This window comes from Filicampus tigris, chromosome 7 (assembly GCF_054856515.1).
Source record: "Filicampus tigris isolate MCC_2025a chromosome 7, RoL_Ftig_1.0, whole genome shotgun sequence".
NCBI lineage: Eukaryota > Metazoa > Chordata > Actinopteri > Syngnathiformes > Syngnathidae > Filicampus > Filicampus tigris.
The window spans coordinates 25,981,086-25,996,683 of NC_141223.1; the positions used below are offsets into that span (position 1 = coordinate 25,981,086).

At 43.0% G+C, this 15,598-nt stretch overlaps 1 protein-coding gene across 3 annotated transcripts in view; it reads left to right on the forward strand.

Moving 5' to 3' along the window:
- LOC147145377 (unconventional myosin-XVIIIa-like) overlaps positions 1 to 4,973 on the forward strand; it is a 135,361-nt gene extending 130,388 nt beyond the window's left edge. For all 3 annotated transcript variants that reach the window (XM_086036572.1, XM_086036573.1, XM_086036571.1), the window contains 2 exons: positions 1,840 to 1,962; positions 2,456 to 4,973. In XM_086036572.1, coding sequence (XP_085892698.1) covers positions 1,840 to 1,962; positions 2,456 to 3,932 — 1,600 coding nt within the window. In that variant the 3' untranslated portion in view covers positions 3,933 to 4,973. The remainder of the gene's footprint in view (positions 1 to 1,839; positions 1,963 to 2,455) is intronic.
- The last annotated feature ends 10,625 nt before the right edge of the window (positions 4,974 to 15,598 follow it).

The following is a 15,598-nucleotide window of genomic DNA, read 5'->3' on the forward strand; positions in this document are numbered from 1 at the left end:
AATAAAACTGTGCGTAATACTTCATCAAAAGCCAGTTGGTCCAAAAGGCTGCTGCTCACCTCCTAACTGGAGCCTGGAAGACGGAGCACAAAACCCCAATTCTGACCTCCCTTCACTGGCTTTCAGTGCACTTTAGGGTTCAATTTAAGATTCTTCTATTCGTTTATAATTGTTTTTCTTTAAATGGCCTCATCCCCGGCATACCTTTCTGAGCTCCTCCACTTCCTACGCACCTTCCCGGAGCCTCAGGTCTGCGGACCAGGCGCTGTTCGAGGAACCAAGGACTAAGCGGAGCCTCAGATTGGATTGAGACTTTTCTGTCGCTGGTCCTTCCCTCTGGAATGACCTTCCATTGGATGTTAGGCAAGCCCCCTCTCTGTCCATTTTTGAAACCCGTTTGAAGACACAATTCTATTCTTTGGCATTTGATCCGACATGAGACTGACAGTTTTCTGCTGTTTTCCGGTGTTTATTGTATATAGTATTTTGTGTTTTAATTTATTGCTTTCACTTGTTATATTATTGCTATTTTCTTGTTGTAATGTAAAGTGCTTTGTTACAGCTGTAGCTGTTTTGAAATGCGCTATATAAATGAAGTTGTATTGTATTGTATTGTATCTTCCTAAACTCGCAAATCATTAACCTCTTAAAATAATGGTCTTTTTTTCAGATTTTTCAGAAAACACAAAAAACGGAACCACATTCTGCTGATCTTATTTGTATTAATAAGTTCACTTCAGGCGTAAAATTGAATGATCGGTTTCACTGAGGATGCAGCCGATTTTACCAGAGGTGGCCAGCATCCTGAGGAGATGTTTAAGGCAAAAAAAATAATTTCGTCAAAATATGACTTAGGCCATTATTTTAAGAGGTTGACGAAATGTAAGTGGTAAATACATGTGCAATAAATAACTATAATAATAAAATAGCTGATTATGCAGTGTAATAGACGTTAATGGTAATAAGGTGATGTTTAATGAGGCTTTTCCAGTTACATTCCACTGGACCAAGACAGTGATACTCAGAAGCGTTGCCATCATATCAGAAGGCAGCAGCATAGTGCTCACAATAACTCTGTTTATGGTGTTCCATAAGGAAGGACGAAGCAAGCTGATGATTTTAGATCTCACAGGACACAAATGTCCCCTTTAAAATCCCCAAAGCCTTGATGTCTGTCTACTAATGAGTTTCATTTTAGATCCATTTATCCATAGATTTTAGTTCCACAACAACCACGTGACTTTGTTTGTTTTTTTAAACAGATTCAGAGACCCACTAATGATACCCAAATGAGACCCAACCAACTTTATTGCTGGTAGAGTGCTAGTTATCGAGACAAAATATGAAGATATGGTTTTCATGTAGCAGTAGGTGAATTGGGTGCAATAACTTTAAATTGAGATTTCAAGGCAGGTTTACTGTCCATGTCGAGCAGACTTTTGGAGAGCTTTGCAAGACTGAGTGTTGTTGATGTCCACTCCCACCTAACAAAGATTTCAGCAAACTAACCGTGTCAAAAAGTGAGCAGCTGTAGTGGAGTGTTTGCCTGTGACCTCTCATGGGCTTGTGATAAATAGGTCTCTCTTTTTTGGGGGGATGAGCTGACTGCAAGTGTTGTCTTTGATCCTGCAGAAATAACCCGGTGCTTTGAATGCTACATTGATATTGGCAACCCACCTTGTTTCAGCTTGTGTTCCTGCAGGGGCTTAGCTGATTTCTGCCTCTTCTGACGCTACTGCACACTGTTAACATTTCTTTGAAGTGATTCTCTAACCTTCTTTGCACCTGTCCCTCCATTGCCCTTGCCTGACATGTTTTCTGTATCTGGTTGCCTACTAGTCAAGGGGATTCAGACACTGACTCTGAGGTGGAGGGTCGTGTGGATGGGGTGAAATCTTGGTTGTCCAAAAGTAAAGGATCCGCCAAGAATTTTTCAGATGATGGCAGCCTGAAGAGCTCAAGGTCAGTGGAAACCGTCTGTGCGATAGCTCGTTGCTCACAGTCCTTTGCGAGAGCATCAGCTCGATCCCTGTCTGTCAACTGACAGCCTGTCCTAAATGTATCAGTTCCAACTTTAAAAGCCTCATTCGAAGTTGTAGCAGTCCCTCTCCGTAGTGAGTTGACCTACCGACACCTTTACCATCGAAATAATTGGTTCTTCTGTCATATGAGGATTTATTTGGAAAAATTTCGAGTGGAACATCGTCACACACATTTGCAGTCACAAGACTAAGTTGATGGAATTTTGATCTTTAATTAGTTCAATATTTTTTAATTGTATCATTAATCAATTATTTTTTCTTATTTTAATGAAGTTACAAAAAATCAATTAGCGATAGACACATTTTTTTTCTTTTTTGTACTCAAAAAAGAGAGACTTGCCCTAAAAACTCATCTTTGTTGTTTTTCTCCCATTGCCTTTTGCTCTACGGACTTACCACTGTGGTCTCTCAAGATTCTCTGTAAACCTAGAGGAAAAAGAGTGTTCAGATGATAAGGAATGGAAAGAGGCGAATAAAGAGTGCAAAGATGTAGAGACAAGCCGGCCATTATCAGTGATGAGTTCCCTCAGCTACAGAAAGCGTTCCAACCTCGATTCTAAAGGGGAGCAGCTATTCAGTGTCCTGAAGGAAAATGCGGAGTTGGATGATGATCGATCTTTCCAAAAGTCTAAATACAAAAGCACTGATCGTCAAGATGAGACTTACTCAAGCAGCTCCAGAAAGAAATCATTGGCAGCAAATGAGATGGCTGGCAGAGAATCAGTTCTCTCCCAGGCCTACTCAGAAGCCAGCAGCCGAGTCAGGAAAGGCGCGGAAAGCCGTTGGACTGACATTGACAAAGAATCAAGTCTTTCATTTGTTCCACCAAGGCGGGCCTCTACTTGCCTTGGGTTAAGCCCAGAGGATGATGCCAAGTCTCCCCTAAGCTTGGTTTTCTCAAACCCACTTGGACGTCATCAAAGCACGTCACGCTTAGATGAGCGTGGCGGGAGACGATCCCAACATGGCAGCGACCCCAACAGCCCGTGTTTCAGCAAACGCTCTGGCGGTCGCAGTCCTGGTAGCGTCAGTCAAGCTGATTCCCATATGTCGCTCGCACGGAGCTGCCGTCTGAGTGAGTTTGATCTCGATATGGATGACAGCAGAAGTGTGGCCTTTACTGACAAGTCATCTTACAGCCATTCTTCCGCCGGACGCAGTATTTCCATGCCGCCGCCGCAAGCTCGATCGGCTGCAGATAACGATCTCACCCATAACGCTGATATCAAACCCGTCATCCATCGAAACTACCTCGACCCAGACCTGGAAAAAGCCATCAATGAAGTATTGAGTTTCAAACCAATTCAATTCAAGCGCAGCAGCTTGGAGGACTCTGCGGGTGAGGACGGAAAATGTCAAGATAATGCAGACAATAAACCTACTGTTCAGAATAGCACAGGAAATCGCATTGGCAGTAATCTTCGACGGTCTGCATCAGCTGTGAGCTGCATAAGACCGTCTCGCAGCACCAGCAGCTGTAGCAGTCGCCGCAGCAAGAGCAAGGGGAAAGGCAAGAAGAAGCGAAACCATAGTTCAGAGTCTGAAAGTTCAAGTGACAATCGTAGTCACAGGAGCAGCTCCAGGAGGGGGTCCAAAAAGTCCAAGAAAAAGTCCAGAAAGAGGGAAAAGTCACCATCTTCTTCATCGTCATCGGATTCGGACTCAAACTCAGGGTCTGAGTCAAGCTCGAGTGCCTCCACCATCTCCTACCGCAGTTCGAGCAGTGTGAAGAGAGCGCCGTCGCGCAAGGTTGTTGTCAGCCCAGAAGAGGAAGGCGACGATGCGCCTCAAAGTGAGTGCCAACCCCTCAGCAAAAAGGTTGACAAGAAGAGGAAGAAGAAAGTGAACAGCCTGATGATGAAGTACTTGTATCGGCCCGATAGCGATTGAAGCAGGCAGTAGGTGCTTGCCTGCTACCAACATTTCAACAAAAACAATTTACAGCATGGTGTGATCCAAACTTGTGCACAAGCAGTGCATTGCATTTTGCACTTCTGGTTTGAGTTGAGTCGCACAGCATGTTTGCACGCTTTATTTTTCCAAATCTGCCGCTCAGTGTTTTTCTGAGTACAAGTTCTTTCCCATTTTTGCTCTGCATTTCATTTCTCCAGCAAAAAGAATAGAAAAGGGAAAAGCTTTGGCTCTCCCAGCCACCTAATTATATCGTCTAACCAGATCATTTGAATTCCAAATACACAAACTAACCCCCAGTTTGAAGTATTTTAGCTCTTTTATATAAAAACTAGTGAGTTTTTGTTGGATCATAACCATTATTGTAAGTTATGGTGTGGATTCCAGGTTTAACACTACATTGCATGGGTTTTGGGTGTCTTTGGAGTGCCAATTTGCAACCTGACGGTCTCGATCTTTACAATATGGAGGAGGATTCAGTTTCTCCAGCAGGTTCGGAATACTCAATCAAGAATCTTTCAGAATTTGCCAGCACGGTTGTTCAGGATTCGCACATTCAGATAATGAGATGCGTGGTGTGGTGAAAAATCAAAGAGTCTGGAATAGCAGGCACGGGAAGATAAAAGACACACTTTTGTCCAGATTTCCTGCAATCCTCTAGTTTTATGCCTCTAATAGTATGCTGGTAGCAAAAATGTAAGCTCCCATCCCGCATGGGTACTATAATCTCATTCATCTGGGTCATTTCATTCTCAGGTCATTGAATGGATCGCAGCTGGACTGTCCAGGCCGTCCAAGACGTTTTGGCCTCTCATCCAAGCAGTTCTTGCAACTGGAATGTGAGGCGAAATGTCTCCTAAGACAGCCAGAACAGTCCAGTTGCCCTGAGAATTCTCGCGGGAACACTCTGACTTTGGAAATTTAGAATCCTCCAACTATTTTTTGTCTTTTAAATCCAGCACTATATATAGCTTGTCATCTGCTTTCATTAACATGAACTTGTCTAATTGTCACTCTAATTTGCAGTCCCCCCGGCAGAAGAGGCTACTGCTTCAGATCTGACGAAGAGGAGGAAGATGAAAAAGAAGACGCTGCCCGGGGATCTCTGTACACCTCTTGATACCGATATCGCAATCAACTGAAGGATGGCGGTGATGATCAACCTTTTGAATCGGGATCTTAGTTTGCGCTGCGTTTAGCGGCACTTTCTGAAACACAGCTTTAGCCACTTATTGTCTTGCATGCAAAGTTGACCACCTCCGTTGTCGTTACTGGACACAGACATATAACGGCAGCAACAACAAATTAGAGGAAAACATTTGAATATGTTGGTTCCGTCACAAGTTTGCAGTGTATGCTCTCAGGATTTGCTCAGTTGATGAATTCATCTAAGTGGCTTTATCGTCATCCGACTAGTTGCGTGGCATTGCCGTTAAACTCCCAACTTGGATGTCACTGAGCCAAAGAGTTTAGGATTGCCCTGACAGTTGATCCTTTCTTAATCTCTTTGTATTTTCTTGACATATTGTACAGTAGTAATGTTTTGCCGTAGCACCGTGTATTGCCAAAAAGCTTTGGTTTCATGTAGACAGTTCTGTTGTTGCCAATCGATACTGAATCCTGGAAGCCTCACAATTCCTTTTTCTTCTTTCGTCGTTTGTGGGACAAGTGCCATTTGATACAAGTGCGCTCTTTGTTACACTTGGCATGTGTGCAGCTGTGCGTTCGAATGGGCTGCACGCTGCCGAAGCTCTCATCTTCACACTTTGTATGCCTTTTGCTGGCTAATGATCAGTTTTTTTACAAGTGAAAGGAATTGCATCATAAACTCTCAAGGGAAGCCAGTAGGCTATTGAATTCATTCTCTTTGGGGGTTTTTGAGAAGCAGACAAGCAAGAAGATATCCTACATGCTTTTTAACTCACTTATTTCAAGTGCTTGTTTGTTGTGAGTGAAAGACCCATGCTAACTTTATCACTTATTTCATTTTATTTTCAAAGTGATGTGCTTTTCTTCACCAAAAGGAATTTCCTGGAGTTGATTTTCGGCTCAATTCCTGTTAGTTTCTTATCCTCACTTAGTATTATATTTTCATTAAATATAAAGCTGATGTTAATCAAGACAACCTGTTCAAATTGCCAGCATTTCCCAATGATGAACGACCAATGACAAAAGTTAGGATAAAGTAAGTAATAAATATATGGGTTAATGGTTGTAAGAATTTTGAGTTGGCAATTCATTGAAACGGTTACGAGCCACCCACGGTAGCCATTTTGACATTTTCTTCAAATACCAGAGCTGTTAAAAGAGAGCCAGCATACCAAACACCAAAACCATATTTTCTTATGGCTCGTGTGCCTGTCTTATGAAACATCTGCTAATAATTTTGGCAATACTGCAAGTATCTTATGTCCTATAAAGCGACGGTGCTTACACAGCTTCAATTAAAGCAGGCAAAAGATAATGGCACACCCATCGTAAATTGAGTCAAAAGTGCTTTATGGCCATACTTTGCATTTACAATTTCTGATGCTGGTGACCACGGAAGTTGCCAAATGACCCATCAGGATCAATTAAGTCAATGTCCTATCTTACCATGCTGCACAAATCACATTTCAGAACCGCACAGTGAAATGTTTGACACAGCAACTCATAATTATTATTGTCAGTAATTATGGTGATTTCATTTATTTGAATAAAAACAGGTGAATTTAGTTTTGTTAAATTGTCCAAGTTACAACTTTGGTGTTTGTGACAAACTGTCCTCATAGATGTATAAGGGTGACATTTAATTAAATTCTGGTCAAAGATGACTGTCCTTCTTTCTTAGGTCAGCACGGTCTTATGTTTTGTTCAGTAGACAAAGTTTGAGAATCATATACAGTGATCCCTCATTCATCGCGGTTAATGGGGGGACAGAACCCGCCGCGATAAGTGAAACCCGCAAAGTCGAGTCGGACTTATGATTATGATTATTATTTTATATTTATTGTACAATTTTATTTTGAGGGATTCGCGCCTCTGTTATGCTGTTGCGAACCCCAACACGGTTCCCACACTTCTAAATAGTTGTTAAACAATCAATTTAACTATAAAAATGCTAAATGAAGAATATAAATACCAATCTAGCAAGCTGTGATCAGAATTTAGCTTCGACCGACCGCGGCAGCTGACGAGCACAATGCGTCTTTCTGCAATATAGCTCCCGATATGGCTGTGTTGTTTCATTTTTAATTTATGAATGCTTCTGAAAAATCCGCAATGCACTGAGGGCGCGAAAATTGAAGCGCGAAGTAGTGAGGGATCACTGTATAACAAAAATGGCGCTAAAATTGATATCTGATTGTTCAATTTGGGCAATTCCAATGAATCAATTTAGTGCAATGTTGTCGTCATGGGATTTGTTCACAATCGGAAACAATGTTGAGCCTTACAGATGGTTTTGTTTAGTATGTAAATTCACTTTAATACTCTGTTAAGTGTGTTTGAGGCTTCTCTGTCAAGTCGTTGGCAATGTTTGTTCCTCTTTCCATACTAGACAGAAAGCAACACTGAAAACGTAATCATATGTTGCATTCATGTTGGTGATTTAGCTGAAATATGTACAGATGCGTAGTCCACATAAACCTAAATGACATTTGGGGCTTAAAAAAAACAAGAACAGCTAAGCATCTTATAAAAAGGAAGTTGAGGTTGTTGTCAAAATCCCTTTTCTAAACTGATGTTCTTGTTTTTATATTCTATGCAGACAACACACATTCAGATACAAGTATCTGACTGCATCAACAAAGAGTATACATAACTTTACGGAATGCACACACTATTTATATATACAGTACATGTGTATGATTTATGTTAGCGTTGAAAATAGTTTGTTTTCATTATTGAACAAATCGACCTCTTATAAATTTTGCCTTACAGTTTAATATATTGTAAATAAACTATGGTGATTGTTTTACAATGGCTTCAGACCAATTCGTAATTGTCTTATTTCATTTCATCTTCTTGACATTTTCATTTATTCATGGATATGGTCTTATGACCTTATTTTGTTCTTTACATTGCAGCACACATCCAGATAAAACCAAAAGCAAGTTACCTTAATGTTTTATAATCACTCCTTCATTGAGAAAAGTGATCAACGGACATGAATACCACTTTTTTCCCCTCCTTCTCTCTGTTGCTACTCGTGATTTATTAACATTTGCAATCGACGGTGTACTTTGCCTCTTGCCCCAAGTCGGACGGGATGGACTCCAGCACACCTGCGACCCAAATGAGGATAAGCAGTACAGACGATGACTTCATCAGTTTTCATCAGCAGTACATTGACTCTGCCGTTCAGACTTTGGCACACTGCGCGTCAACTGGCAATGATTACAGAAACACCAAAGAGGTGTGATGCATTTACAACTGAGCCAATACAAGTCAATTAGTCAGACTACTCTACTTAGACCAAAGACGTTTGGAGGTTTATCAATGAAATAGCGGATGTCTATTGCGCTCTCGATCAAGGGTCACCAACCTTGTTTGCGCCACAGACTGTTTGAGTTGTTGTTGCTTAAAGGGAAAGTCAACGCAAACATTTTTTATTCAAGAATGTTCTATGCAAGCCCACTAGTTGAAGCAGGGCATTCTGATAAATATTGCGTTTGTGTGTAGTGTATGGACCTACTTTTCCAGGTGTAGTTATTCGCCCAGTGATTCCTCAGTGCACCGCGACATGCACAGAGTGATATATCTTCAAGTGTTATCAGTGATTCACCTCCACTGCAAATGAATGCCATTTACGCAATAAAAAGAAGCTGAGACCTCCAAATTCTTAAATTGTGAAAGATACAACAAATTGGCGACGAGAACGACCCGTCTAACCTGCGAAAGAGTGCACGTGCAGCATTGCCTGTTGAATTGACGGCGGAAATTCTGTTCACGCAACAACAAACCAGGCCCCTGCTATGTTGATGATGGGCAGAAATCTCTGGTCGTGCATTGACCTCCTGAAACCAAACTTGCGGAGGGACGTGCAGAACAAGCAGTTCAACAACCTGTAAAGTAAGGCTCCAAGAGACTTTGAGATCGGACAGGAGGTTCTGGCACATGATTACAGAGGTGCAAGTGGACCCCTGGAAAGATATACTACATGAACAGGACCACTAACGTACACAGTTGATGTCGGTGAGCAAACATGGAGACGTCATGTGGATCAGATTATGGATGCACAGCCAAAGGACAACAGATCTCCACCTCCAGACGCATTCCACAGTGACGGCCTCACCTCTACCAGCGACACATCACCTGCAACAGAGACCCTCGCTCCAGAAAAAGTCCATTACGCCACAGACTTACACCACAAGTCCAGAGGCGTTATCCTGAAAGGCACAGAACACCTCCCAAGAGACTGGACTTGTAATGCCATCTATTATCCTATATGGATGGTCCATTGTTAGTTGGTGTGGACTGTTTTGAGTTATGAACACCCACACAGCATCTGTGTGTTTTTAAAAAAAGAATTAAAAAAAGGTAAAAATTCATGTTTCATGTTGAATGCATACAAAATGTTTACTTGGGTATTTTCTTATGAGGTGTCGAAAGGGGGAGGAAGTGTCGTGTACGGACTACTTTTCCAGGCATAGTTATTCTCCCTGTGATTCCTCATCAGTGCACCGCGACACATGCGCAGAGTGATATATTTTCAAGTGTTATCAGTGATTAACCTCCACTGTAAATGAATGCCGTTTACGCAATAAAAATAAGCTGAGCTCCGAGACCGTCTCCAAATTATAAAATTGTGAAAGACACAACATTGTGGGATAAGTGATAATCCACTCGTTTTTAGCCATCTCTGGGGGCGGCCGTTTTGTCTTCTGACGACTGAAAATGACATCACAACTGCTCACAACGACCAATCACGGCTCACATTCAGAAAACGGGTCAGCCGATTTCTATGGACTATATGCACGGAGTGGTGTGTATTTCCGGTAAAATCTCATAGGGCAACGTAGTTTAACTAGAACTCCCAGCCTTCATTTTGACAGCTCTCAATAAAATTTTATTTGTACATCGCATTTCACAACAGTTAGAAGTGTTACTGTTTGCTAGCTTAACGCTGTTCCTGGCCTTTCAACTTTTCCTGTGTCTGTATAAATATTCTCATGTTGCCCAGTTTATTGACTTAAAAAATATAAACATATTCATGCGCCGGGTTTCCATTGTAACCACTTTACAGCGTGCATTGATTCTTTTGAGAAAAAGTCGCCCCTGGTCTATATAGAAATGTTATACAGTAGACTCAGGAAACATTCCATCTGTTTCAAAATGTTGACAACGCGAAGTTTAAGGATGATTGACAGCGAGTCCGAGCAAGAGGAGCCAGGAAAGAGGAGCCGAGCATGACGGTGACACGGTTCAAGGTATTTTTTGCTGAGAGTAAAATCTCGGCTGTGATAGAGGGGACAACGGCAGGCTCTTGTCAAAAGCACCACAACCACCCACACCCGTCTGCCTCAGCTGGTCCCAGGAGAAGAGCTACAGTACGTAATTTACATTCAAAGACATTCAGAACAAACTTTTAATAAATAAAATACCTTTAATAGCAACTCAAACAGCAAGTAATAATCATGATATTTTTGCCAAAGCTCAAGCCGTCAAAATGGGACGGTCTAAATAAAATCCTTCATGTCAAGGGGCTTAATGTTGGAAAACTGCAACCGATTGCCACCAAAATTCACATCTCCACTTGTGCCCACTTCAATGTGTGAAAATATCAAAGCAATCGTGACCGAGCGTGGTTTGCTAGCATTGAGCCACATAGGTTTTTACATGCACGTTAAACGTTTTAGTCAGTCTCATCAAAGAAAAACGACGGCTCTAGTAGATCTAAGTGGTTTTAGAAGTCAGGTAGCCCGCGTGTTAACAAAGGAGCGGTCTCTGTTCTTTTTGAGTCGATTAAGGACGTTAGGGCAAGAGTTACATAACATCATCAGAGCGCTCGAGCTATAGTGTCTGCCTTCCACCGGAAGCTTTCGTGCATATACTGTAGTCTATTAGAACACATTGTGAACTCTTGCGCCTGCAATGCTGGCGCAGGTCAAAATAGTATTTAAAAAGTAATGAAGTAGAGTAACGTACAAAACACAATAGATTGCTGGACGCCGGCGTCACACATCATGCATTTTGGCAGCGTACAAACAGTGTTGCTAATTTGAGGAAATGCCACACTTGGACAATTGTAGATGGTTGTTGCGCGCGAGGGTGCCGCAACATCAGGGGGCAAAATAAGGGGCACGCATTCTACAAGCTACCACTTGGAGAACCAAGCTACAATGCTGAAGTTCGGGCAAAAGGCTGCTCCAGTGGCGAGGACGCCGCAAATATACCGCACGATTCTGCTGTAAGCCTTCCGGCCAGTGCCGTATTTTCTCACGCCCTCTGAACGAGGCCGCGGTGAGGCCGGCCAACCGCACCCCCTGCTACCCGCTCGCTCGCTCCAGTAGCAGCCACCGTGGCAGTGAGCGGGGGTGCCTACATGCCGCCCACCGCCTCCTGCCGGCGCTGCTCCGCGCCCCTCAACCTGCTTAGCGCTGGCTCTGAGGCAACCTGGTTGATCCTGCCAGTCCGCTTGTCTCAAAGATTAAGCCATGCAACTTTAAGTATACACGCCCGTAACCTAAACTTGTGACCTTCTTAAGCCTTTGAATGATCTGAAGGACCCACCCATGTGGTTCCCCCCCATCTGCAATCGCGATAGCCTCTTCTACGATCCTGTCAACATGGCTGCATGAACATGCACACGGGATCAACCATGTGATGCCCAGAGTCTATGATACGGTTGCGTGATTGGTCCAAGGATTCCGCAACTATATGATCAACTGATAAATAAAGAAATGGCAGAATCATTTTGAATTTAATGCCTTCTGAAAGGCCCTTCGGGATTAAGCTTTGCCCCCTAGAGAGGGTTTTGTGAACAGATGCAACGACAAAGGCTAGGTTCCAGAGCTGGGCATTCCATCCCAGGCCGGAACAGTCCGGACGGACGCCCATTTTGTGGACGGTCGGATCAGGACAAGAACTCTTTTAAAAAGGACAGACTAAGCCAGGACGGAAGTAGGTTTTTGTCCATCACTAATCGTCCCTAACTGGGTTATGTCCCGGCTGCCGTGGTGAGTTGGGTTCTTTTAAAAAGCAAGACTGCTCTTTTTCATGTGCGTTTCCTCCCTGCAGTATTGTTCTCGCAGACAGCCTCTATCGTGGAAGCCCATTTCGCTGATGAGAGAAAAAAAAAACCACTGAAAGCTATGACCCGGAAGTGGAAGACGTTCGTTCTCCTAAAATCACATTGCCTTATTTTGCAATAATTATTTGTATTGCAAAATAACGCAATAAAAATTGAAAATGTGCAACAAAACCCCATAGTATTGTGTTATTACGCAATCTTAAATATTTTCGATGTCTCCTGGCTTGCTCCGTCCGCTTCATCATCATCATATCTCAACAGTGGTTGCTGGCAGCTAAAAGCTATCTTAGTTAATTAAACAATTATAAACAATTCAATCCACTCACGATACTCCCAGTCGCTAAGCGGATGTGCATAGGAAATTAGCCAGCTAATGAGCTTGAAATAATGTCATGCACGGACGGACGCTTTTGGGGAATGCCGGAATGCCAATGGAATGTAAGGACGGAAGCGCTTTAAAAGGACGAGGACGGTCGGGGTCGAAGGACGATAATTTGAATAAGGTACCAAGGTGCCTTAGGTCGCGGATGGCGGACAGACCGGCAAAAAAGGGTCAAGTGCCCAGCTCTGCTAGGTTCACACGGCAGGCGGCAACCCAGATCATAAAAGACATAAAGACCATAAAGTGGGCATTTGTGGTGATAATAGTGCTTCAGCCACAGCTGTATCTGTTGTTTTTATTTGATATTTTTTCCTTTATTTGGCGGCGTGTCTAGTTCTGCGGCGCCTGCGTGATGTTTACATGAAGTTCTCGATGCTGATTGGTAGGGGTGTAACGGTACGCTAAATCACATTTCGGTTCGGTAATGTTTTTGGGAAACTTAGGTTCGGTATATTTTCGGTCCGAAAAAACCTGATTTTTTTTTTTTTAAATATGTTTATTTTGAAAAGATGACAAGTAAATGGTACATTTTTTAGAAAAAAATAAATAAAAGCGAACCATTCGAGTGATATTCTAAGAAATTACACCAGAATAAAAAATACACTAACAATAAAGATCTCTTAATTTAGTAAATAATTAAGACACTGAAATCTTCGGCACGGTGGTCGACTGGTTAGCACGTCCGCCTCACAGTTCAGAGGTCATGGGTTCGATCCCGACTCCGGCCTCCCTGTGTGGAGTTTGCATGTTCTCCCCGTGCCTGCGTGGGTTTTCTCCGGGCACTCCGGTTTCCTCCCACATCCCAAAAACATGCTTGGTAGGTTGATTGGACTCTCTAAATTGCCCCTAGGTGTGATTGTGAGTGCGGTTGTTTGTCTCTGTGTGCCCTGCGATTGGCTGGTAACCAATTCAGGGTGTCCCCCGCCTACTGCCCGAAGACAGCTGGGATAGGCTCCAGCATGCCCCTTGTGAGGATAAGCGGTATCGATAATGGATGGATGGATGAAATCTTTAAACACTCAGCAGCAAAAGCCTATGACACACCTAACTATTCAAGTTAAAGACAAGTTGTCATTACAGTACATGTATACACTTTTTGTGATCAAAAGAATACATACAATAACAGTTACAATTATTGCTGATTATATTAAAACTCTTTTTACAAGGACATTTTTTTTTAAAAGTCTTTATGAAATTGCATACACTTTTTAGGCATTGAAACCTTTGAATGTTCAACAGCATATTGTAACGAATTGGGTTATCTTTGGTGTTGTGGTCGGATTTCTGTGTTGCTGAGTCGTGATGTTTCCAAGGTTCTTTGAATGCATCGTACGGCAAGCGAGTGGAGCAGCGGAGAAAAAAGAGCGCGAGCAGTTGTACTTGGATTAATAAAAACGTGATAATTAAGCTACGTCTGACTTTTTTTCCTGGAAGACGCGACAATATGATAAATCTCGCTATTTAAGTTTGGCGTTTTGGGTAAAAAAAAAAACTGCTTGCTTCCTCGTCTAAGAAACATTCACAGTCGGATGATGCCGTGCATGTTAGACGTGCTAGCCGCAACATAGCCGCCGATTTCATGTAGCAATGTCGGCACACAACTTTCAGACTTATGCATGCACCTTTCCCCAACGGCGATGGGGAACAGGAAAGCTAGAATGTGTCCAAACAGGAGACCGCAGTGTACGCGGGGACCTTCGAGCTCTGGCTCTTTACTGGCTCACTGTTGTGCCGCCACTCTCGCCGCCACTCTCGTCTCACGCTCGCAACAGTCAGCGTCCGCGGATAAGCTCGCGCTAATAAGTGGACCGAATCGAACATGCCATACTGAAACGTATTGATACACCTGAGTGTACCGTTACACCCCTACTGATTGGCTGTCGCCGATGAAGGGACCACGTGGGTCAGCTAAATACGCAGAAGGGAACTTCGTGATGGTTTGGCGATGCCCAGCTCTGGCACACACTATAATTACGACCACGGCGCTGCACAGAATCCCCTGCGAGGTGCTCAACTCATGCCAAGAAAGTAAAGTTATTGACAGAAAAAAAGAATCTAATTGTGTGAAGGTGAAGGCTTTCACACGTTATTCCTACACTTTACACATTATTCGCCTTCACACATTTGTTATTCCTACATCCATCCATTATCTGTACCGCTTCTCCTCACAAGGGTCGCGGGCGTGCTGGAGCCTATCCCAGCTGTCTTCGGGCAGTAGGCGGGGGACACCCTGAACTGGTTGCCAGCCAATCGCAGGGCACACAGAGACAAACATCCGCACTCACAATCACACCTAGGGGCAATTTAGAGAGTCCAATCAACTTACCATGCATGTTTTTGGAATGTGGGAGGAAACCGGAGTACCCGGAGGAAACCCACGCAGGCACGGGGAGAACATGCAAACTCCACACTGGGAGCCCGGGGCCGGGATCGAACCCACGACCTCTGAACTGTGAGGCGGACGTGCTAACCAGTCGTCCACCGTGCTGCCCGTTATTCCTACAGTTTATTATTATTATTCCACTCCACTTTTTTGGTGTGCGACTCCTGACACATTTTTCATCCGATTCACTTCATTCAAGTTTCAAAACATTCAGAAAATTCATGCCTTCCGGGGTAGTATTTTTTTACGTTCCCCAAATTTACCGTTTCCCCAATATTTCCCATTTTTTACCCCTCAAAAACCCATTCATTTCCAATGGCACTTTCAACATTTCCCCATTTCCACCATTCCAATTTCAAATTCACAAGATTCAACTCATTCAACTCACATTGAAAAAGCTTTTCAACACGCCCACAATATCTACTTCCCAAAAATTCAACTTATTCCCCCGTAAAAACCCCACAAAATTCCACCATTCATTCCCATTGCCATATTCAACAATTTACATTTACATCATTCCAATTTGAAATTCACAACATTCATCCCATTCGACTCAAGCTTTTCAACACACCCCAAATTCCTATTTCCCACACATTCAACTCATTCACCCTTAAAAAAAACACAAAAATTCAACTATTCACCATTCA